Here is a 24792-nt window from a genome sequence, read left to right on the forward strand (position 1 = left end):
TGGCATGTCACAATTATATTGCTGCAGAACTTCCTACTTCTAATGCTATGCTAAGGGCTCTAGGATTAGAAGTAGGGACCTCACCTTCGTCCTCCAAAGGCTGCACATACCCCATTTCTGCCTCGTTCATCTTTTTTTTCTTGCCTTTTTTTATCTCAGACTGAGTAATTGCTGACATCCAAAAAAATCCTTAACGTGTAGGCCTCAACATTGAGATGTGTCCCGGCTAAATGATGCTTTAACCAAGAGATACCACTCGAAACAATATCATGACAATAGTTGCACTCTATTTTCAATCGGCTTTCACTAATTACTTGAGTACCCTATTGCCATGCCAGATTATTTGATGCCATCTTCTAAAAAAAACTTAATACAACAACAACAACAACAACTACGCCTTCATCCCAAAACAATTGGGGTCAGCGATATGAACCAAAAAAGAAATTCATTTTGGGTCTTCCACATGAATCCTTTTCCTCCAATCATTTCTATCCAACGCCATGTCCTCGGTGAGGTTCAAAGCATTCATATCCTTTCCTATCATCTCCATCCAAGTCTTCCTAGGCCTACCCCGACCTCTTTTAACTAATATATTTTCCCATTTCTCCAACCTTCTAACTGGAGCATCATTAGGCCTTCGCCGAATATGTCCAAACCACCGTAAACGATTCTCTCGCATCTTAATTTCAATGGGTGCAACACCTACCTTCTTACGTATCTCTTCGTTCCGAATCTTATCTTTTATTGTATTTCCACACATCCATCTAAGCATCCGCATCTCAGCTACACTCATTTTTTGAATATGATGTCTCTTGGCAGCCCAACATTCCGTACCATATAGTAAAGCGGGTCTAATAGTCGTCCTATAAAACTTTCCCTTCAACCGCAATGGCATTCTACGATCGCACAGCACTCCAGTAGCACTTTTCCATTTCATCCACCCAACCTTTATCCTATGATTTACATCTCCATCAATTTCTCCATACTTTTGAATGATGGATCCCAACTATTTGAAATAATCATTCACCGGTATATCTTGCTCACCAAGCTTCACTACACTCCCATCACTACTTCGTTGCTTACTAAACCGACATTCCATATATTCAGTCTTACTCTTACTCAACTTAAAACCTCTAGCTTCCAATGTTTGTCTCCATAATTCTAACTTAGCATTAACCCCATCTCTAGACTCATCAATCAAAACAATATCATCAGCAAACAACATACACCACGGTACATTTTCTTGAATTGATCTCGTAAGCTCATCCATCACTATCGCAAATAGGAAAGGGCTTAAAGCAGATCCTTGATGTAACCCAACCGTTATCGGAAAATTGGTTGTCACCCCTCCACAAGTGCGGACATTGGTTACTACTCCTTCATACATATCTTTAATTATACTAATGTACTTGAGAGAAACACCTTTCTTCATCATTGTCCACCAGAGAACGTCCCTAGGTACTCTATCGTATGCCTTCTCTAAATCAATAAAAACCATATGCAAATCTTTGTTCCTCTCTCTATATCTTTCAATAAGTTGTCTAAGAAGATGTATAGCTTCCATAGTTGATCTTCCAGGCATAAAACCAAATTGATTCTCCGATATCATGACAACCTTCCTCAACCTAGACTCAATCACCCTCTCCCAAAGTTTCATAGTATGACTCATGAGTTTTATACCACGATAGTTTGTGCAATCTTGTATATCACCCTTATTCTTATATAAAGGCACCAAAGTACTATTCCTCCACTCATTAGGCATCTTATTTGTTTGCCAAATCAAGTTAAAAAGATTTGTCAACCATTCTAAACCTTTCTCTCCCAAGCATTTCCAAGCCTCGATAGGTATACCATCTGGGCCAACTGCCCTTCTTGATTTCATTTTCTTCAAAGCCTCTGCAATTTCTTTCTTTTGAATCTTGCGCATGAAGTCACGATTTATCTCATGAAAATGAATGGAGAAGTCTCCAAGATCTTGAGCATGACTATCATTAAATAGCTTATCAAAATAATCTTTCCATCTCTCCTTAATCTCCTCATCTTTGACTAAAACCCTTTGCGTTTCATCTTTGATACATCTAACCATACCCAAATCCTTCGATTTCCTATCTCTCATCTTTGCAAGCCTATAAATATCCTTCTCGCCTTCTTTGGTATCCAACTTGTCATAAACCTCCTTATATACCTTAGCCCTCGCGTTTCGAACAACTTTTTTAGCTTCCTTCTTTGCTATCATATACTTCTCCAAATTCTCATTATCACGACTCTTACTTAGATTTCTATAACACTCTCTTTTAACCTTAATAGCTAATTTGACATCCTCGTTCCACCATGATGTATCCTTACCTAGTGGTGCACCGCCTTTAGACTCACCCAATACCTCCTTAGCTACTTTTCTCATACCACCCGCTATCTTATTCCACATTGATTCTGAATCCTCCTCGAGACACCAATCAACTTCCTTAACTACCTGCTCTACAAACATTCCTTGTTTAGCTCCTTTCAGTGCCCACCACTTAATTCTAGGATCTATCCTATGTCTATCCCTTTTGCGGCATTGTCTAATTCTAAGATCTAAAATTAAGACTCTATGTTGTGTAGCTACACTTTCTCCTGGTATAACCTTACAATCGATGCAACAACCCCTATCTCTCTTTCTAAGTAGGAAAAAATCTATCTGACTCGTATTAACCCCACTTTTAAATGTTACTAGGTGAGACTCCCTCTTCCTAAACCAAGTGTTTGCTAAGATCATATCATAGGACAAACAAAAATCTAAAATCCTTTCTCCACTTTCATTTTTTTCTCCTATACCATAGCCTCCATGGATATTCTCAAATCCATCCCTACTAATGCCTACATGTCCATTAAGGTCACCGCCGATGAAAAGCTTTTCTCCATAAGATGTCTCTTGTACTACTCCATCTAAATCTTCCCAAAATTGATGCTTAATGGAATCATCTAAACCTACTTGAGGTGCATAAACACTAATAATATTAATAATATCCGTACCTAATACTAATTTAATAAGTAAAATTCTATCACCCTTCCTACGGACCTCAACTACATTATCTATAAACTGACGACTCATAACAATCCCTACTCCATTCCTATTCCTATTTATTCCTGTATACCAAATCTTATATCCCCAAGGTTCTATCACTTTAACTTTCTCACCTACCCATTTGGTCTCTTGAAGACATAAAATATCAATCTTTCTCCTACACATAACATCTACTAACTCTACCAACTTACCAGTTAAAGACCCTATGTTCCAAGTGGCTAACCTAATTTTATGGTCTTGGATTAACTTCTTTACCCCCACCCGTCCAACAAAGTGAGGGAACCCTTGCCTATTTGACACCACACCCGGGCGCCGGTGTGACGCGTCGCTTCTGGGCGACGACCTAGCCCACTTGAGTGAAAAAATAGTGGAAATGCACTCTTACTAGAGCAAATCGCAAAAATCCTCTCCCTTGCGCACAAATCAGCTCCCAAATCGTGCTCGCAACTCCTAGGGTACGTGGATTCTCCTTTAATGGCCTCTACACAAATGAGAGTGTCGACTCTCAAGCTGTCTTTAAAACTCCACAAAGAAAAAATTACGATTCAACTCTTTTTAAAGTATATCCTGTATCGTACGAAACAATACTGTACGATACATATACGATATATACTCGTATCACAATACAAGTGTATATCATATCTTTATTTCCCATAGTAATGATGCGTATCATATCATATCATTATGGTACGATACTTACAACATTGGTATTTTATACAAATCTTATATAATTTTCGAAATGATTCCAAATATCATTTCCTAAATGATTCCTATACTGCTTCCTATTTGTTCCCACTTCCAGAATCCCCTGGAAATTTAAAATTACTGCTTCCTGATTCTTGTCCTCGTCTCGCTTTTTCTTCTTGCTCTAGCAACTTGGATCATTATGAAGCTGCTATATTGATTTTCTTTGTCTTTGCCTTGAAAGGGAGGAAAAATGGAAGAATAATTGTAGCTTTCAGTTGGTAATTATCTTATCTAACTAAATAAAATGATTGAACATGTCACTATCTAAATTAGAAAACATTCAACTACCGTTAACCTTGGCACCTGTTTTAGTATGATATTCACAAGAAAATGACTTATTTCCACTGCGAATGACCCAGCCAGCATAGCTATATAGATCTTTATAAGATCATTAATTGTGGATCTTTCTTCAGAACACAGCAGTTGTGTGATTTCATCCTTTAAAATTGCTGCCCCCAACTGATGAAAGAGCGATGAACATATTTCTGATTTCTAAGCATGAGATTGAAGCAAGGTTTCAGATATCTTGTTTTTTCCTTTTTATCTCTTGGTATTGACTCATGAAGTGATATGACTCCTAAACCTTGACTAGTTAATACTATCTTGAATTTGTGAATCTTTACAAAACACACATACATACATATATGTATGTTATTTTATATATGAAATCTAACCTGATGCTTTTTGCCCACTGTGTAGATGCACTCCGTCAGCTTGCTTGGAGTGGTGTGCCACCATATCTGCGTCCTACTGTATGGAGGCTTCTTTTGGTAGGGCCCAGAACATTTCATCCTTCCCTAATTGTGATATGAAATAGTGGTCTGAAAATGAAAATATTTTTTTTGAATGAAAGCGAGAAGAGAAATTTATGTACACGAAAAATATTCATACTGATAAGCTCAAAAGTGCAGTTTAAACACTATGATTGCATGTGTAAATGCATATCTTTTCCTTTTCTAGTACATGTTTGCACAGCTAGTAAATGATTATATTGTTGGTGTATTTTAATCTGTATTCTTATAAATTATACTCATTGCATGGATACAAATGGTATATCACTCTTGTTGATATGCACCTAATGACACGGCTTTCTTAGTGATATCACTTTTGTTAGCTTTTAGAAGACAGTATTGACATGCACCTAATGACAAGACTTTCTTTTTTCCTTTTTGTGAACCATATATTTGATGATATGTAATCTGGCCTAACTATTCCCTTGCATATTGGTACCTGGAATTTTGCTGCATTGGCATTTTAACTGAGATATTTAAAGGACTCATATAAGTCTTTTCCACGGATTACATGCATGTAGAAGGTTGCAGTTGCTTGACTTCTTCAAATGTTTAATTTTGTTCTAGCAATGTGGAAAAATTCTTGTGATGCCATTCCCTACGAAAGTCTAACATTCTCATGAATCAGTTGTTTAAAAGTCCACACTCACCTTCAATTTTGATTTCTTGAACTTTGTCTGCCAGGATTGACTTAGTTTTTCATTGAAGATTGATAGCATCTGCATCCCCATAATTAACTTAAGATCAATTGCAAGGATGGATATTCTCACCATTTTTCTTCTGCATTGAAGTCTTTAAGAAATATAGTATGCTTCACTGTTTGTTTGAAGTTTGAAACGTGAACTGACTACAGGGATATGAACCCCCTAATTCAGATAGAAGGGATGGTGTTCTGATGCGGAAGCGCCTTGAGTATGTTGACTGTGTTTCTCAATATTATGATATTCCTGATAGTGAACGTTCAGATGAGGAGATTAATATGCTTCGGCAGGTAAACCAGACAACCATGCCCATTTGTCTCTTCTCTGATTTGTTTTGCCTTTTCCTCTTTCCGCTTTTTCTTCTCACTTTTTCTCCTTTTCCCTTTAACAACTCTGATGCGCAGATATCTATGGACTGTCCAAGGACTGTACCTGATGTTGCTTTCTTTCAGCAATCAGAAGTCCAAAAATCTTTGGAGCGAATACTTTACACATGGTTAGACTTCTCTTTTTCCTTTCTATACATTTGATAGGATAGATCAAAATCATAAGTGATGTGATATGTTGTGGTTGTCAACATTCATCATAGTGTGTATTATTGGGCTACAAGAAAAAATACATTAATGTTAGAATTCCTGCTTTAGAACATTGTATGGGCAAGTATATATTGATAAAATGAGGCATGGTTCTACATGGAACTGCTTATATTATACACTACTGGTTTTTGGCAATGGTGATCCCCGAAAACACTGCAGTTGATATTGTTTTGAAGGGCAGCACTATTGCCATTATCTGGGTTTACTGTGGCTAGAAATCGGCAGTAGCATACCCTTTTGTGTGGATGCCTTTGGTGCCAACAGATGTGTTGGTTTAGACAGAGTTTGAAAAAATAAATGCCACCCTTTGTTCAGAACCACACACAGCTAGGGTTGACAGTAATTCGTCATGTAACAAGCAATGACCACGATTCAATTAAAGCCTCAATAGCAACTGCAGAGAAGTTTTTTCACGTAAATTTCCCACCACCTCTACTGTCTCAATGTTATTAGACTGCGAATGCGATGCAAAGAATGGTGGCATCGAATTGGCTGGAAAGCAGTATGGTGGCATTGGTTCAGGCCAACCCACCAGATGGTACTAGAAAATTCTAGAATCCATCGCAGATATGTGATGCAAAAGATCTCTCTCTCTCTCTCTCTCAGAGGAGCCACCAAGAATGGGTATCTAGAATGGATAAGATCTTGCTTTTCACGCTTTTGGGCTATACGAAACCCACAGGGCCCCACCTAGTAATTGCCAAGTGAAGTTTAGGCCTAGGTCTTATCTGGTTCTGGTGCAAAGCTGCTCACTTTCAAGATTTAGTGTGCATTCCACTACAGTTTACTGTTTAAATGACGGAGTTTTAGTATTGCCTTGGTCATGCTAGAAATTAATTATTAACTCAAATACTAGAATCCACAATTTTAGTTGTTTGTTAGCAAATATGATCATGAAAATTTTAGTATGCATGAATTACAGATTCATGCTACTATTCTATTGTTGGTAAATATTCTAATATTTTAACAAGTGGACGAACATTAGCAACTCTAAACTTCCATCTACAAGTATACTGTACTTCTGTTTGCTAATTAACAATTTTTATTTTGTTTTGTCATATGTCTCATCATATGTTGTTTGCTTTTTGAAAATTTTCTCATTTTGTCCATCTCAAGGATGTGTTTGGTTGATGGATTATGGATATTCCAAGATAACAAACGCTATCAGTCTATCAGGGATTGGGAGGTCCTAACCAATTTATCCTCCTAACACGTTCTAACCACCAAAAATGGGTATCTGGAATGGATAAGATCTTGCTTTTCACGCTTTTGGGCTATACGAAACCCACAGGGCCCCACCTAGTAATTGCCAAGTGAAGTTTAGGCCTAGGTCTTATCTGGTTCTGGTGCAAAGCTGCTCGCTCTCAAGATTTAGTGTGCATTCCACTACAGTTTACTGTTTAAATGACGGAGTTTTAGTATTGCCTTGGTCATGCTAGAAATTAATTATTAACTCAAATACTAGAATCCACAATTTTAGTTGTTTGTTAGCAAATATGATCATGAAAATTTTAGTATACATGAATTACAGATTCATGCTACTATTCTATTGCTGGTAAATATTCTAATATTTTAACAAGTGGACAAACATTAGAAACTCTAAACTTCCATCTACAAGTATACTGTACTTCTGTTTGCTAATTAACAATTTTTATTTTGTTTTGTCATGTCTCATCATATGTTGTTTGCTTTTTGAATTTTTCTTTTTAATTTTCCTTTTTTCCTTAAAATTCTTTTTTTGTTTGTATATTTTCTCATTTTGTTTATCTCAAGGATGTGTTTGGTTGATGGATTATGGATATTCCAAGATAACAAACGCTATCAGTCTATCAGGGATTGGGAGGTCCTAACCAATTTATCCTCCTAACACGTTCTAACCACTTAAAAGGAAAATAATTGCTGCAGGTGTTTTTTGCTTCATCTGAACCCTAGATGTGTTTATAATTACTTAATTACTTATTAAAGACATGCTATGATTGAATTAATTTAACGGAGAAACTTGATTTTTTATCTTAAAATTTTAGTGCAATATGAACCTTTGATTTTTTTCCGAACATTTACAGTAACCTTGGTCATGAATGTATTGTGATCCATTAAATGCTCTACTTTTTCCATTGTTTGACTTTTATGTGTTAATGGTGAATTAGGCGATTGACAGATCTACTGAAATCAAAACATATTTACCATTCTCATTCCCATAATTTTGCGGGAAATTGTGTGTAAGGCAATCATTTTACTGCAAAATCTGCAAAAAAAATAATTCTTTTTAATATAACAGTCGACTTCTCAGAAAGTAGTCATTGTGGAACTCTCCCTGCTTTAGATATTTAGTTAGTTGACCAAGATGGAAGCTTCTTAGATACCCTGTCCTCTGTGACTAACCAAGAGTCTCCTTGGGGCAACCTCTTAATAAACATGTAGCAAATATTTTATAAGAAAATTGCCAACTTCACACCAAAATATACAAATAATATTATCAGACCTTTTTCTTCACCACAGCTTATATCTGGAAATTTAGGACTGATGCTGTCATACATCATCTATGTTCTTGGATTATTGTGGCCATGACAATTTTAATGGAGAGTTGTATAACAATAAAGAGGCAAGTATTCCTACTGGATTCATCCACTTTGTTGATAATACACATGCTAATGATTTTCTTTCTAAATCGTTTGTGATAAATTTAGAATTTTTAGAAAAAGTCTTGCATCAAAATATCTGAATGCTGGTTTTTGTGTGTGAAAAATGCATGTTTTTGTTTGCGTAATACTTGCAGAGCACATGCAGGATATCATTTTTCTCTCTTCTTTGTTTTATTGAGCGTGAAGTTGGAGTTGAATAACCAGATCATGAAGATACTCACTATTGCCAAAATTGTGAATTGTTTGCAGGGCCATTCGTCATCCAGCTAGTGGATATGTACAGGGAATAAATGATCTTGTTACTCCATTTTTTGTTGTTTTCTTGTCAGAGCATTTAGAAGAAAATATTGAGAATTGGACTCTTTCGGACCTACCCACAGAGAAGATATCAAACATCGAAGCTGACTGTTATTGGTGCCTTTCAAAGCTACTTGACAGCATGCATGATCATTACACATTTGCTCAACCAGGAATTCAGCGACTTGTATTCAAATTGAAGGAATTGGTTCGGAGAATTGATGGTACTCTTTCATTAGTGAGATTTTTTTTATCTCCAATGTTATATTTGCATGGGATTTGAGTGAAACTAACTTCTTAAGGCGGTTTAGTTCTATGAGTATCATAGAGGCAAAAATATTTTCTGGTGCCATGTCATGCAATAAGTATTCAACTAGTGCCACTCATTTTTCATTTAATCAATAAGCTTTATGAATACTGAATACCCATTTCCTCCTTTTTTCAGTTTCATGGTTTTGATGATACATAGTATGTTGATCTTTTGCTGTGGGTCACTATTACTTGTCACGTCCATTCTATTAGTCCTCTCATACTGTTCTGTTTCTATCGTAGAACCTGTTTCAAGACACATGGAGGAGCAGGGCCTGGAGTTTCTTCAGTTTGCCTTTCGTTGGTTCAACTGTCTCTTGATACGTGAGGTATGTATAACTAAAGCCCAGAAATTGGATACGCCTGAGGCTTGGGCTGGATGCCAGTTTGGCTCACACTTGGACATGAATATCAATTGAGTCAGTGCAACCGTTATGCTTATCTTAAATCAAAAGTTCTTTTTTCTTTGCATGTAGTAACTTGCGATTCTAAAAAAACCTTTGACAGGTTCCTTTCCATCTAGTTACCAGATTGTGGGATACATATATTGCTGAAGGAGACGCTCTGCCTGATTTTCTTGTCTACATATCTGCCAGCCTCTTACTAACGGCAAGATTCTTTTACTTTGCTCACTTCTGTATATGACTATTTCTCTTTCCAAATTTGTCATTGATTTCTGTTCTGATAAACCAGTGAAACCAAGATATTCTAAAGCAACAAGCACTAGTCATAATGTGGTATTCAAAATTTCAAATGTTCTTTGTCTTTTTACGGAGTTATCTGGTCTAGATGCCATGGAAATTCTTCCCATCAACCCAAGCTAATTGTTGTTAATTTTGATTGTCTGCTCAGTCTATATGCTGGTCTTGATCATTTAGTTGTGATGTCTTTAGTATTGATGGGGATTACATTTATGCTTTTGACTGGCCACAGTGGTCCGAGAACATTCAAAAGCTTGAATTTCAGGAGATGGTTATGTTTGTGCAACACCTTCCTACGCTGAGATGGACACACCAAGAACTGGAAATGGTCCTTTCCAGAGCATACATGTGGCATACCATGTTTGATAGTTCGCCAAGTCACTTAGCCAGTTAGAGAATGTATTATTTAACTGTCCTTTTAGTCTTTCCCCTTGTGTCCCATTTATCTTCCCCTTTGTCAATGTCTTGCGTGTAACTAAAATGATGGCAAACAAGTTTTCTGCAATTTTTCCTTTTGTCCATTTGATTATTGTGTGTGTAACAACTCTGTTGTGGATGACATTGCGTGAGAGTTTATGAACTGCAAAGACGTGCAAATGGTTTGCAAATAAATCAAATGACTGGCTGAAGACAACCAACAAGACAAATACTTTTAAGGGGGAGCTTACCAAACTTCTTATGAGCCTACTCACAATTGAGTTCAGTTTGTCTGTTACGAGTGAACTTGAGCTATGCTCTCATTGTAGCTGAACTTGGCCATTCATTGGCCAAATCGACTATGAATTGTTTGAGACAAATTTTCAGGGAATTTTGGGATCATTTCATTGCTGATAAGCAATACCAACATATCGATGATTCAGATTGCGAAAGAAAGGATTGTTTTTTTTTTCTTAAAATGGGAATGAATATAGTTCATGTTTTCACTTTAATTATGATTTAGGGCATTAATTTTACAGAGGACCACTATTTTTCTTTAAATGGGAATGGATATAGTTCATGTTTCTTTTCGTTTATGATTTAGGTCATCAATTTGATGGTCTAACCAATTCTATCTATTCTTATCCTTTCTTAAGTTTTTTTTTCCATGTTTTACATGGGGAAACCGCATCCCCAGATACAGAGACTTGGTGGCCATCGAGGTTGTAAAAATGATGTGGCTGGGACCCTCGCCCCTCGGGGCCTATGCTGGGCTTTGGCTTATGCAAGGAGGTAGCACCGGTGGGAATCGAACCCGAACCCCGACTGGTCGTGTGCCAGCCAAGGCCTGCTCCAACTACGCTAACCCTTTGGGGGCCATATCCTTTCCAAGTTAATAATGGAAAAGCATGAATAAGGTCCAAATGAATCTGGATATGGATTTCACATGGTTATCAAGACATTCAATCTTGAAGACCATCCACTTTATGGCTTATGAAATATAATGTTCATATTTCCACCATCTTCCCTCACGTAGATTGCATTATATATAGAGCTGAAAGCAGGTTTCTCTCTCTCTTTTTTTTTGTTGAAAACTGCTGGGGAAAAGGTCCCCTCCCCAATTTCATTAAAGAATGATGAGATTACAAAGAAGCCAATCCAGTGGTTTGTGTTTCCAATACATAACCCCTACAGCTTTTGGATTGTAAAGTACATGACAAAGAGTAGGGTGAGGAAGTTAGTAGACTGCATGCAAAATTTTGAACAATTCTACAAAGTTATGCAATAACACAATCCATCCTCGTCCAAGCATGACCTTCACAGTAGCTCTCCAACTTTTGCAGCTTGTCTGGATCAATGTTGTCAGTATCGGTATTGACCCTGAATCGTTGGGCCACCTATTCAGCTGTGCTCAGCTGAATCATTCTGTATCGGCCCAAAAATAATAAAAAATATTACGTGTCAATCATAACGTGACACATGTTAAACCATTAAAATAATTTTTAAAAAGTACTTTTTTGGTATTTTTACATTTATTAAAAAGCAGCCGATTCAGGCTTACATCGTATTGAAATTCTACCGATACGATGTGTATCGACTGGCGATACTGATAACTTTGGTCTAGATCATTACTTCTGAATTAAAAGGTAATTCCTTAACGATTAAATCAAGCACCTGAATTTTGGCCAAATTGCATCTGCGCGAACAATTTTTCTGCAGACAAAAATAAGGCTGCTCGTATCGTCCATGATGGAATGAGGATCTTGGACCCCTCCTATCACTCCCAAGATTACCAGCTGATGGGACACAAGTAGGTCCTGCCATTAGATCTGCTTGAAATCAAATTTAAAAGACTGAGAATTTTCGGAAACGAAACTAAGCCCTGTTTAGATCCATTTATAAATTGCTCGATGCCATTTATGCTTATTTTAAATAGCAAGTTTTGGTGTTCGAATCTTCTACTTTTACTTTTTTTTAATAAGCTTTTATATGTGATGTTTTAAAAAATAGGGAAGGACATTTTTTTACTGCTTATTTTCTTACTTCCACTGCCACCATCACCACCATTATAATTTCTATCACTATCCTTACCACCACCACCTCCATCATCATTACCACCACCACCACCATTACCATTATCACCATGACCACCTCCATTACCACCATCATCACCTCCTTCATCATCATTACCACCACCACCACCACCACCACCACTACCATTATCACCATTACCACCACCACCACCACTACCATTATCACCATTACCACCACCACCACCACTACCATTATCACCATTACCACATCTATCACCATTACCACCATCACCACCATTACACCCTCTGTCACCATCACCACCACCACCACCTCCTCCATCATCACAGCCACTACCATCACCGCCATCACCACCCCCACCACCCCACCATTACACCCTTTGTCACTGTCATCATCACTACCACCACCCCATCAATATTACTACTATCACCATCGCCACTACCACCATTACAACCTCTATCACCACCACCACCACCACCACCACCACCACTACCACTATTACCATTAGCACCACCGACACATTCTCCATCACCACCACCACCACCACCACCACAATCAACACCAGCCCATCACCATCAGCATCATTACTAACACCACCACCACCACCACCTCCACCATCATCACTACTAATATTGCCTCTTTTTTATTTTATTTTATTTTAAATAATTGGTAATCTAAACATTCAACTGATTAAAAATAAAGGCAACAGTCTTCTTTATAAAATGTGGTTGACTTTATGGATATAAACAATAAATAAAATGAAAAATGACCGTGTAAGAAAAAATTGATGTGTTTCGCTGAATGGCCCACCAATTTTAAAATCCCTCCCATGTCCAATTTCACAGTTTCTCAACTGTTTAGGATTTTTTAACCCTTAGCATGAGCAGATCTCTCATTTTTTGCTCGTTATGTTGTAATGTTCTCCAAATCTCACTAAATCTCACTAAACGAATTTCACACGATATTTCTGCAGAAATCATGAATTTTGAACAAATAGTACGAATATCATGATACTGCGTGTGAAAATCCATTGTGAATTTTGTCAAGAGTTTTGCGTTGGTAGTTGCGAAAGTCTGCACTTCGATGCAGAATTCATAAAAAGTTTGTGAAATTCATGAACTTTCGTATGCAATCGACTTATAGCGATGCAAAATTCTATTTTAGGGTGCGAATTTTGTCAAAAGTTTTGCGTTGGTTGTTGCAAAAGTTTACTTTCGATGTAGAATTCATAAAAAATTTATTGTATTTACAAAATTTCGCATGCTGTCAACTTTAAGCGATGAAGATTCTATTTTAGCATGCAAATTTACCTATATATATATAGGCGTTTGTATTTTTTTTCATTTGTATATGAAAAGAGCGCTAACCCTTTTCCTCGAGAACCCTAACTTTTTTCCTTGTACTCTTGCGGCGATTCTTGTGAAAGTTTTTTCGCTCCATTCTGACGTTCATCGACTTCTCTGATTAGTATTTTTGCTTCATTTTGGTGATTGCCATTATTTCTGAACTTTCTTTTTTATAGATATGAGCAGTTAATAGCCTTATAGTGTTTGTGTTTGATCATTGTTGTGGATTTATTATGTATGTTTTCTTGTTATGGATGTTTTATTTATGTAACCCTATGTTTTATTTAATAGTTGACACTGAATTTGTCATTTTGAGATTACTATGTTTAGTTTTTTTTTTGCATATATATATATATATATATATATATATCATGTTTTTTTTAAGGTCAAGCTAGGGTTAGGCATACCCCAATCTGTTCATTGATCCAATACTTGTAATTTGTAAAACAAAAAATCATCCTTTTATCAATGGGTGCTAGTCTGGGGGTTGATCTTTCTAAATCGTGGTCATTTCTCCTTTGATAGATGTGGTTGAGGTTGACTATGCATAAACAACGAATAGAGATTATGGGATTTATTGTGAATTGTTGGTTTTCTGAGTGGTTGTTGTTAATTGAATGATATGTTGTATGGTTGGTATACACAATTTTGATGGTTTCTCAAGGGATAGGGGTATTTTCCTATAGCACTGATCAACCTATTTGGAGATCTATATAAGTCTTTAAAAATAGTAGCTATAAGGAATTTATAGCGTTGATGTGTCAAAAAATAAGATATACAGAAGAGTAAATGATCCTTCAGTATAAGTGTTCTTCAAAATTAGAAAGCCAGCATACATGGATACATATCTTGGACAATGATACTATAGAATCAATGTTATATAGTGGTAATGTTTATTTAGTTGCCAGTAAAGCTATAAGTGTTAGTAAAGGTAATTGAGAAGTCATTGTTTACGAAGTTAAATAAGTTGTTGGTTGTAAATTTACACAATAAGCAGTTAGAAGTGATGTACAAGAAATAGTCAAAAGTGATATACAAGAACAAATTGATGAATGAAATGATGAGAATCTTATGGATAATGTACATCTATCTTAAGCACATTTATATATTGAGCTCAGTCCTTTGGAGAACATCTAAATGTCCCAAACAATTAATGATGAGATGATCACTATAGAAGATGTAGAACCATATTGGTAAACCAATGTTGGTGATCTTCATCGCAGTAAGTTAGATGACACCAAGCCTTCTAATGCAAATGATAAATCTAGATAAAGGTTGTTGGAATTTCTAATTTATGCTTGAGCTGGATGTGTTATTTTTATTGTTAATCTTGAAAGTTATAAAAGCATGAATGTTATATGCATGAAAGTAAAGAGAGAGATATATACAATAAATTTTGATTTAGTTTGTGAAGCCGATCAGTCAATTTGGGATAGTAGCGATCACAACCACAATGGAGAATCAGATGATAGCAATGATGATGACTATACCATGTCAGATAAGCAAAAATCCAAAACGATTAGAGAGGATCAAGATAGTGATGATATAGGATAAATAATAACAGATGAAAATGATATGCGATTGACATTTGAGAAGTCAAACCCTTGGTTCTCGTTCAATGATTTCTTATTCAATAAAGAACAATTAAAAATCATTGAAGCAGAGACATTTGAGTTGTATGACGAGTTGTGCAACGAAAAACTCAACAATTCTAAGCAGTTTCAATGGCTAACAATAAACTCAATCGATAAAGAAATTGATTACGGTAAAAGGTTTAATGATCTTGAGCACTGTCACAAGTTTTTGAAAGATCATGTGTTCAGAAATAACTATAAAGCAAAATTTGTTAATAACTGCGATAACAGAGTCACTATCGCATGCACGAGAAAAAACCCATAAACTATGATTGATTTTCCGTGAAAGTTCCACTGCACAAAGATGCGCAAAGCACCATTCTTTCTAGTGAAGAAGTATGAAAGGAAATATACATATAGTGGACCAGTGGACAACCGCGTAGTGGAAAAAGTACTTTCTAAGTAGATTTCACGTGTTAGTTATGAATGCTTTCACCATAACCTTAAGAAGTCTCCAAGAGAAATCATGAATGACATAAGTCGCGAGGAAGACATTGAGGTTAGTTGCAAACAAGCATGGCGTGAACGAGAATTGACTAGGAAAACAGTATATGGTTCATTCGAAGAGTCCTTCAGGATGCTTCTTGTTTATTGCAATCATTTGATGATGGCTAACCGAGGATCGCTATGCATCATCAAGACCGATCAAAAAGATTAATTTCAGTACCTATTATTATCATTTTGTACATATGTCGATGAGTTTATAAAAAAATGTCCTCCAGTTGTTATGGTAGATGATACATTTCTAAAAGAAAATTACATGGGGTATATTGTTGTCAACTAATGGTATTGATTCTAGAGGTGAGATGTTTTTTATAGCATTTGCATTTGTAGATAATGAGTCAAAGGAGTCATGGGCATGGTTTTTGAGGCATTTGAATGTAGAATTCTCATACTTCAATGATGATAAATACAAAGATAAAGTAGAGTTGATAATTGTCTCAGATAGCCACTTAGGGCTTCAATATGCTATTTCCCACAGATAGCCTAGATGTCAAGTTGGATTTTGCATGAATCACCAAACATAGAACTTTTCTAAAAAATTTGGTTCACCACTCAGTGCACTCTGGTGGAGCGCAACCCGAGCAGCTACGAGACAACATTGCAATTATTTTATAGAAAAGATCTTGGAGCATGATAAAGCCACATACCTGTATGTAACTAAGGAAGTGGTTAGAAAACATTGGGCTAACGATCACTTTTTAACAAGAAGGTAAGAGTGCTTAACCTCTAATATAGCGGAGACCTTTAATTCATAAATTCTTTCCATATGTGACAAGCTTCTAGTGTCTTTTGTTAAGAGGCTTCATCTCATATTGATGAAACTTTATAAGAAGAGAAAGATTAGCAAACAAAAAATATCAAGCATTGTTGTTCCCGGGGTAAAAGAGAAGCTAGATGAACTTAAGAGAAAACCACAACTACTAAATGTGTAAGTAGTGCATTGCCCTCAATGTCGGTATGAATCCCGTGGCCGATCTCACAACTATAATATTGATATTGAGAAGCAGACATGCTCTTCTCAAGAGTGACATGATAGTAGGATTCCATGCTCACAAGCGATCTCATGCATTTTGTACGAGGGCAAACTACCAGAGGATCACTGTAACAAGTTCTTTACAATTGAATCGTATCGAGCTGTATATAGTATATATCCATTTTTTTATGGTAGCTAACGTCCCACATGCCGCTCCTCTAACCCTTGTTCCTGTGTAACCACCAAAAGTTGGATGCAAACCAGGGCAACCTAAGGTTAAGAGATGGAGAACATAACACAAAGATGTTGTGTCATACAAGTGCAGTGTATGTGGTGAGGTTGTTCATAACAAGCAAAAATACTCATAAAAGTATGTATGAGTATTCTATGCTTTGTGAAAGTATTTAGCTAGTGGTTTTTAATGAATTGCCTTTTTGTAATTTATATAGTGTTTTTCAATAAATTTCTCTAATGTCTTATGTTCATCGTGTATATCTTGCTGATCAAAACATTGGAGGTATGGTATGATAATATTACTTATTTAATAATGTGTTTATTTTTCTCAAGTACTCGTTAGGTTAAATGTTGTATTGTATAATGGTTTAGCAAGAAAATCCATAATTACTTTGCACATGTTTATTAACTCAATTCATACATGTACCTATCATTGACTTGGTATATGATTGTAGAACATGTGCCCTAATGTACATACAATACTTGAGCTTAGGCGAAGAATTAAATTTCATGTAGATATGTTGTATGTCATATTTTTTTATGTAAGATGTTAGTTATTTACTAATAACCCCTTTTTTAAGAATGATGTATCTATTTACAGGAAGATGATAAAATTGTATAAACGTGAGATGAAGATCCATTTGTCTATCATTGATTCTACACTCTGTGTTGCTTTCCTGAATTTTCCTATCCCACCCATATCATGTGATCGAATACTAATTGTGAGATACGTTGACACTGTGTTGATGGAGAAAAAATACATTATACCATCGATTCTATATCATTATTGTCCAACATATGTATTTGGCTGTCACAATTCATTAAAGTCGCATACTCTCCTATCGATTCTACATCATTATCGTTCATGGTCTCTATGATAAGAACACGTTTTCATATGATCAACTATAGCACTCATGAACAACTTACAGACTTTCATTTTCTATCCAACACATACTATAAGATGCGCTTGTCCAAAAAACTCACCATCGATGGTTTTTCACCGATGAAGTGTCACCGATCTTCTCATTGTCGATGCTTGGCCTTGAGAAAATAACCATAATTTCTAACTCATTGAAGACCACAAAAACTCTAGTTTATATGAAACCCTAGTTTTGCTTTTATACTATGCTTGTACGAAAATATGCAAATATGAAGAAAATTCATATCGTATTCATCACTATTATTTGTGATATATAGGAAAATCCGTAAATTCCTCAAGAAAGCTGCATATAAAAAGCATATTCGTAGTGACATGATATATTTTACGTGGACTTCGATACTTATAAAATGACAGTTCATCTATATTTTATACGGACTTTGTGAGGTCTTCCTCATAAAATAAATGTGAACCTCCTTTGTCCTTTCTTTAACCGTTAAACATATATTCACACCTTGTTTTTGCACCTGATTCATTGACGAAAATGATCTTACCCAAAAAACTTGAAGGATTGACTGAAATAGTCGTCAATGAAGTGCCACCGATGTGTGTTCTGCCAGAAATATTCACCAAAAATAGTCATAAGAATTTTTTTCAAGAGGAAGAGGTTTGGGGACCACAAGAACCCTAGATTATGCGAAAATAACCCTGTGTTGCGCATAAAAGGTTTTAAGAAACAAAATGTTGCTTTTAATGCTTACAAAATTCTCATGCTAAAAAGGAATTTTGCATCACCACAGACCAAACTTCACGATTTTCCAAACCTTTCAAAAATTCTGCAAACATTTTAGAAATTCCACAACCACCAATGTGAAACTCTTAACAAATTTTGCACTCTAAATGCTTATATATACAGGTAAATTTGTATGCTAAAATAGAATCTCGCATTGTTTAAAGTTGAAAGCATGCGAAAGTCTATTAATTTTACATCTAAAGTAGACATTCGCAATTACCAACATAAAACTCTTGACGAAATTCACAAGAAAGGGATTTTCGCATGGGGTTACGAGGCAGAAAAGATGTGTGTGTTCATTATACGAATCTACTTTGTTGGGATGTAAAGTAACCATTTTCACATAGTATATTGTACAAAATTCATGATTTCTACAAAAAATATCATGCAAATTTGTTTTTAGTTAGATTTAGCGAGATCGAGAGAACATTGCGATGCAACACACAAAAATTGATAGATTCACTCATGCTAAGGGTAAAAAGGTCCTAAAAAGGTTAGAAAGTTGTGAAATTGGACGTCAAGCGGATTTTAAAATTTGTGAGGCATTTGAAGATACACGTCAAATTTGTCATATAATACAATCATTTTTTATAAATAAAAAAAAGATCCAAAGAGGGCCTAAAATTTTATAAGTGATAAACAAACACACAAATTTATGTTTTGTTAACTAAAGACACATTTCCTTCAAATTAACTTGGGTTATTATTAACCCAAGTTGAGTAAATAGGATAAAGTTACTGATTTACCCTCAAAACAATAATTCCTTTTTTGAAAAAAAAAATGCAAACCACACCTAAACTGATGGCGATAATAAAAAGCACACTTAAGTTTTGGCAATTAAAGCAAACATTTAATGCTAGCTTTTACAGAAGTAAACCAATTAACCGTGAAAAAGTTAGCTGTGTGTTTAACAATATCAAAAGCTTATGTATTTTTTTTATTATCACCCACAGTTTAGGTTTGTTTTTTGGGAATTCCCCTAATTTTTTTTTAAATCTCCAAGGGCCATCAAATGTTAATTATAATTTTTTTTATGCAAGCAGTTCGCACTGATTTATAATGTCGGGAATTCAGCAATTTCATTCAAATACCTATCTGTTAGCATGTGCCTCAAGGGTTGTTTTTTTACTTGGACTATAAGAAAAACGAGATTTTTTTTTTAATCATAAAATTGACCATCAGAAAAATTAAGTGTTGATTGCCCTGCTACAAAGCCCAATTGGGTGGTTTGTCTTTCCACTGTATATATAATGCATCATTTGGGAAAAAAATATCAAAGCAGCTACACATACAAAATGTCAGGTTCCCAGAAATGAAACGTGCTTTTAGGTAGGAGGAATTTCACCAACGATAACAAAGGCATAATCATGTGTCCTCTATATGCAGTGGTCGACATCCATGCAATCCACCTAAGATTATTTGCATTGACTGAGATGTTCAAAAACTTACAATCCTCTGGTTCAAAAATAGCTTCCAGAATTGGACATAGGCAACATCGACTTGCTAGGTGGAAACCTAAATGTTGTTGCCGATTTTGAGACAAAAGTCTGTTTTCAACCACAAACAGAAGGGTTAAGGCTGCCCTAGGAAAATGACTCTTGCACCATATAAGATGAGCCAGACGGTGCTTGGATCCTGATGCACGTCCCCTTTGCCAGGCAATTTTTGTAGAAAAAATCTTACCTACGCCAAACAGGATATGGTCCTGTTGTTAAATTTGTATCCTCATGGCATGGAAGTTAATTCTAACACCGTTTATTATTTGCTGAATGTTCTCAGGGAGAGGATCTAGGGTGTCATGAGAAGACTCCATCATGCCTGCTACTCAAATTGCTACTAGAATTGGCAAAAGGAACCACACCAACAATCTTGTGATTGGAATCTGAAGATGGATCTAGCCAGAAGGAAAAGTTTTGACCGTTTCCCACTTTCCATTTCACTTCTTCTCGAATAAAATTGAGCCCATGGATTAGGCTTCTCCATCCATGAGAACCTTGTATTGAAACTTTAGGAAACCAAATAGAATTATTAAGAAGGTACTTACTTCGTATCAATTGAGTCCAAGTTTTGAAGAATATCCCATCCTAATTTAGATAGACATGCTGCATTATGGTTCTTCAAGTTTTTTATACCAAGCCCTCCGTCATCTTTGGGGCGACAAACCTGATCCCATGAGAGAAGGTGGAAGTGTCTCTTGGCTTCAGAGTCGTATCATATAAAATTTTGCATAATGTTTTCCATGAGACTTAGTGATATTATATTTACACCAGCATTTGATTGCTCTACGCTCATCCTCCTTCCAATTGAGCTTAAGAAAATTCTCCTTACAGGGTCCCCCATATGTCCTGCTTCATATTTGAAAGACAAAAAAGCATTCTATCGTGAGCTATACAATTTCTCCGCACACACAATTTCCACGCGACAATATGGAAAGTTTGTTTCCAACAAGTATGAAGCCACCACCCTATTTTGAACTTCATACTTTTCCACCATTGAAGTCCCTGAATTGTGCTCTGATGAGCAATTACTTCGTCCAAAGTGACCTACTACATAATGCCTAATATCAGCAACAATGGGATGCTCGATCAGGATATGATGATTGCCTTCTTACTCTTGATTACAGAAATAACACCGATTAACTAAAAGGGATTCCTATTCTTTGTAACTGATCCAATGTGAGAAGCTTAGATTCACACCTTAAATACAAGGTCCAGAGTCCAGACTGCCCTTGGAAGATATTTTTTTGAGCCATATATGAATTCACCATCTTTTTACTCGACCTTTTTTCCTGATTGCATTCCATGGTAACAAACGGCAAAGATCTGCAGCCTCAATGCCTTGAAAACATTGACACTTGGGACTTGCAATTCAATCCAACTAGGAAGCAAGGATCTTATAACAGGTTCATGTAGATAGAGGCAAATTGCTTCAGCTACTGAAAGCCTTAGATCATTCTGAATCAAACCATATTGAGCCCCAGGGATCTGATTAATAAGCCTAGATTGACCATACAAAATCAGTCCAGAATTTAGCTTTAAAACCATTCCCCAACTTCCAACTGATGTTTCTTTCAATACTTTTTCAACCCCATTAAATTCCTGACCAGGCCCATGACCCTTTCCCATTAGATTGACAAGCACATATACTCCTGCTATAGAAGTATTTAATTCTGAAAAAAAAACAGCCCATTTGGAGTTTGATTGATTGCACTGTTTGAAGGGCGGGCCAAATAAGTCATATTGGCTCTGCTTAATCCTCCACACATCTCAAGCCAATGCCACCTAATTTTGGCATACAAATCCTACTCCACTTAACCAAACGTAATCTCCTCTACATTCCGATACCGTACCACAAGAAAATTACAGAAGACTTGCTAAAGTTTTCTGATGATAGGTTGTGCGGTAACTTGGATGATAACAACCATTGAAGAGGTTGGCTAGCTAAAACATACCTGATGAGACACTCTTCCTGCAAACGAAAGCACACGAGTTTGCGATCCATCTATCCTTTGCTGAACCTTAAAAAGAATGCCAGTGCATAATTGAACAGAAAACATCCCATGGAACAGAGGGAGCCTTAAATACTTAATATGTTAGTGCATAATTGAACAGAAAACTTCCCATGGAACAGCGGGAGACTTAAATACTTAATTGGTAGGTGCCCAACACTCCATCCAATGCAGTCTTCCCTTATAACAAAAAATTGATGGTTTGATAGATTGAGAGGAATCGTGACCATTATATTAACATTGATCTTCATGCCAGCACCCTGTTCAAATAGACTAAGGTGCTGTTTGGGAGCCGACCGTTGGAGGTCGCCGGATCGGAGAGGAATCCACCGTGTGCCAGATGATGTTTGGGAGCATGGAAGAGCGGGAATTATGAGTGTTCAGGTAGGAAGTGCCGACTTCAAATCCACAAACCGCCCGCCTTTCATGGGAGGTGGTAATCATCGACGCCTACACCGACGGTATTCCGACTCTCTCCCTGACTTTCCAATGGACCTCCTAACAAACACGATATCTCCTCACTTACCGCCCTTGACACTTCCACGCTCTCTCTCTCTCTCTCTCTCTCTCTCTCTCTCTCTCTATATATATATATATATATATATATATATATATAGAGAGAGAGAGAGAGAGAGAGAGAGAGAGAGAGAGAGAGAGAAGGTTGAACATTAGGTGCTTGATGGATTTTTTCTGATTTTTTCTGTTTTTTGATGTTTTTTTCACAGTTTCGGCCCCATAAATGTGTTGGGCATGGTTGACTTACCAGGAATCCACACAAGGATCATGTGTTTTCGATGAAAAAAAATGATATTTGGACCCTTTAAAATTTACAAAAAATTTGGACTGTTGATTTTCGAACCTTATAAAAACCCACTCATGTATCGGAATCTTACACTTCAAGAGCTGATCCCTATAAAATCAAGTACATAGATCACATCTGTACGGTCAGAATTTAAAAATAAAATAAAAAAACCCATCAAGCAAGCACCTCTCTCTCTCTCTCTCTCTCTCTCTCTCTCTATATATATATATATATATATATATATATATATATATATAAGAACAAGCAAACGCCTCTGGCCATGCATCGTGTATAAAAAAGAAGCCTCTTAGCAGCGATCATGACCCCCGCTAAAGAGCTTTTTCCGCCCAAGTCTTTAGCAGCGGTGCTAAAAAGCTTTTTCAGTGCAAAAAAAAATTGCGCCAATCTCACACACAATCAGCAGCACAAATTCATTTTATTATGTCAAACAAAATGTGTGTTTGATGATACACCCTACTCGTCTCTCTCTCTCTATATATATATATATATAGTGAGGGGTGAGTGCTTAATGGGGGTTTTAAGTTTTTTTTGTTTTTTTTTTTTAATTCTGACCAACGTACTTGATTTTATAGGAATCAGCTCTTGAAGAGTTCGATTCCGATACATGGGTGGGCTTTTATAAGGTTCAAAAAATCAATGGTCTAAAATCTTTGTAAATCATATATATATATATATATATTATTTGCTGCTAATATAGGTAAAGAACTAATAAGATAGAAATCATAGGTGCAAGTTGTATCGACTCAATCACATGATTCAAAACAAGTTTCCCACAAAAAAAAACCATGTAGTTCACATCCATAACATTTGATCTATAAAAAATTAGATTTTTTTGAAGAAAAGATTGATTTGTATTCATTAGTTCCTTACCTTCATTAGTAGCCAATATATATATATATCTCCCAGAAAGTGCCTTGAGAAGGGACTACTCTGCCTCTCATACCTAGCCTTTGGGTTAAAAACATAACAGATTGATGTGACCTTTTCCTCTCTACATTTCTATGCACATTTGCAGCCTCACATCTATTTCATCTTCTTCCTTGAGTTATTTTGATGTATGTCTGTGTTTGGGCATCTTGTTCTGAAAATCCTATTTTGTGATGTGTTTTTGTTATAAAAAACTCAATTTTTTTGGCACATGTTTGTTGTGTTCTAATTTGGGGTAAGAGGAGCTAGTAAGCTTAGGGTTGTTCGCATATTTGTTGACTACATAGTGTTTCCTAATGGAAACAGGGTATGCTGCAAATATATTATTTCAGTTTTATGTTTTCTGTAATTTATTTATTTTGTATATAAATAATTTTTTTTCTGGTTTTTATTTGTTGTTTCGCATTCATCTCTTGTTTTGATTGCAGATAGCACTTGCCTTATTGCAAGAAAAAAACTTGAACACCATGCTATAAGAATGTCAACAACTTTCTGTCAAATTAGGGGCAGTGTTTGGGAGATGATGGTGTTGCAAATGCTGAATCCACAATTGTTCCTGGCATATCCCAAACAGCGAAAACATGAAGTTGGTAAATCTCTTGTTGGTGCTCCCAAACAGGCACAGAGAGAAGTGGTAAATCCATAATTCTGGGAACAATTATGGATTTTATGAATGTATCCTTAACTGCTGGTTCTCAAACAAAGCTTAAGAGAACTCTTCAGTTGCAGTAAAGATCCTTCATGAGCAGGTGAAAAAAATATAGCATCATGGCAAACACAAGGTCACTGGTGATAATCTTTTGTGAATCTTTGGTACCCTTATAAGGCCAGCATCAATATCCATCTGGATTTTGCT

General features: G+C 36.2%; 1 protein-coding gene across 1 annotated transcript in view; it reads left to right on the forward strand.

The window, feature by feature from the left end:
- LOC149839027 (Ypt/Rab-GAP domain of gyp1p superfamily protein) overlaps positions 1–10435 on the forward strand; it is a 54129-nt gene extending 43694 nt beyond the window's left edge. The window contains exons 4-10 of the mRNA XM_090002234.1: positions 4511–4581; positions 5456–5593; positions 5708–5799; positions 8791–9062; positions 9391–9476; positions 9655–9756; positions 10081–10435. Coding sequence (XP_089858360.1) covers positions 4511–4581; positions 5456–5593; positions 5708–5799; positions 8791–9062; positions 9391–9476; positions 9655–9756; positions 10081–10242 — 923 coding nt within the window. The 3' untranslated portion in view covers positions 10243–10435. The remainder of the gene's footprint in view (positions 1–4510; positions 4582–5455; positions 5594–5707; positions 5800–8790; positions 9063–9390; positions 9477–9654; positions 9757–10080) is intronic.
- The last annotated feature ends 14357 nt before the right edge of the window (positions 10436–24792 follow it).

Source organism: Nuphar pumila, chromosome 4 (assembly GCF_984573655.1).
Source record: "Nuphar pumila chromosome 4, dmNupPumi1.hap1.1, whole genome shotgun sequence".
Lineage (NCBI taxonomy): Eukaryota > Viridiplantae > Streptophyta > Magnoliopsida > Nymphaeales > Nymphaeaceae > Nuphar > Nuphar pumila.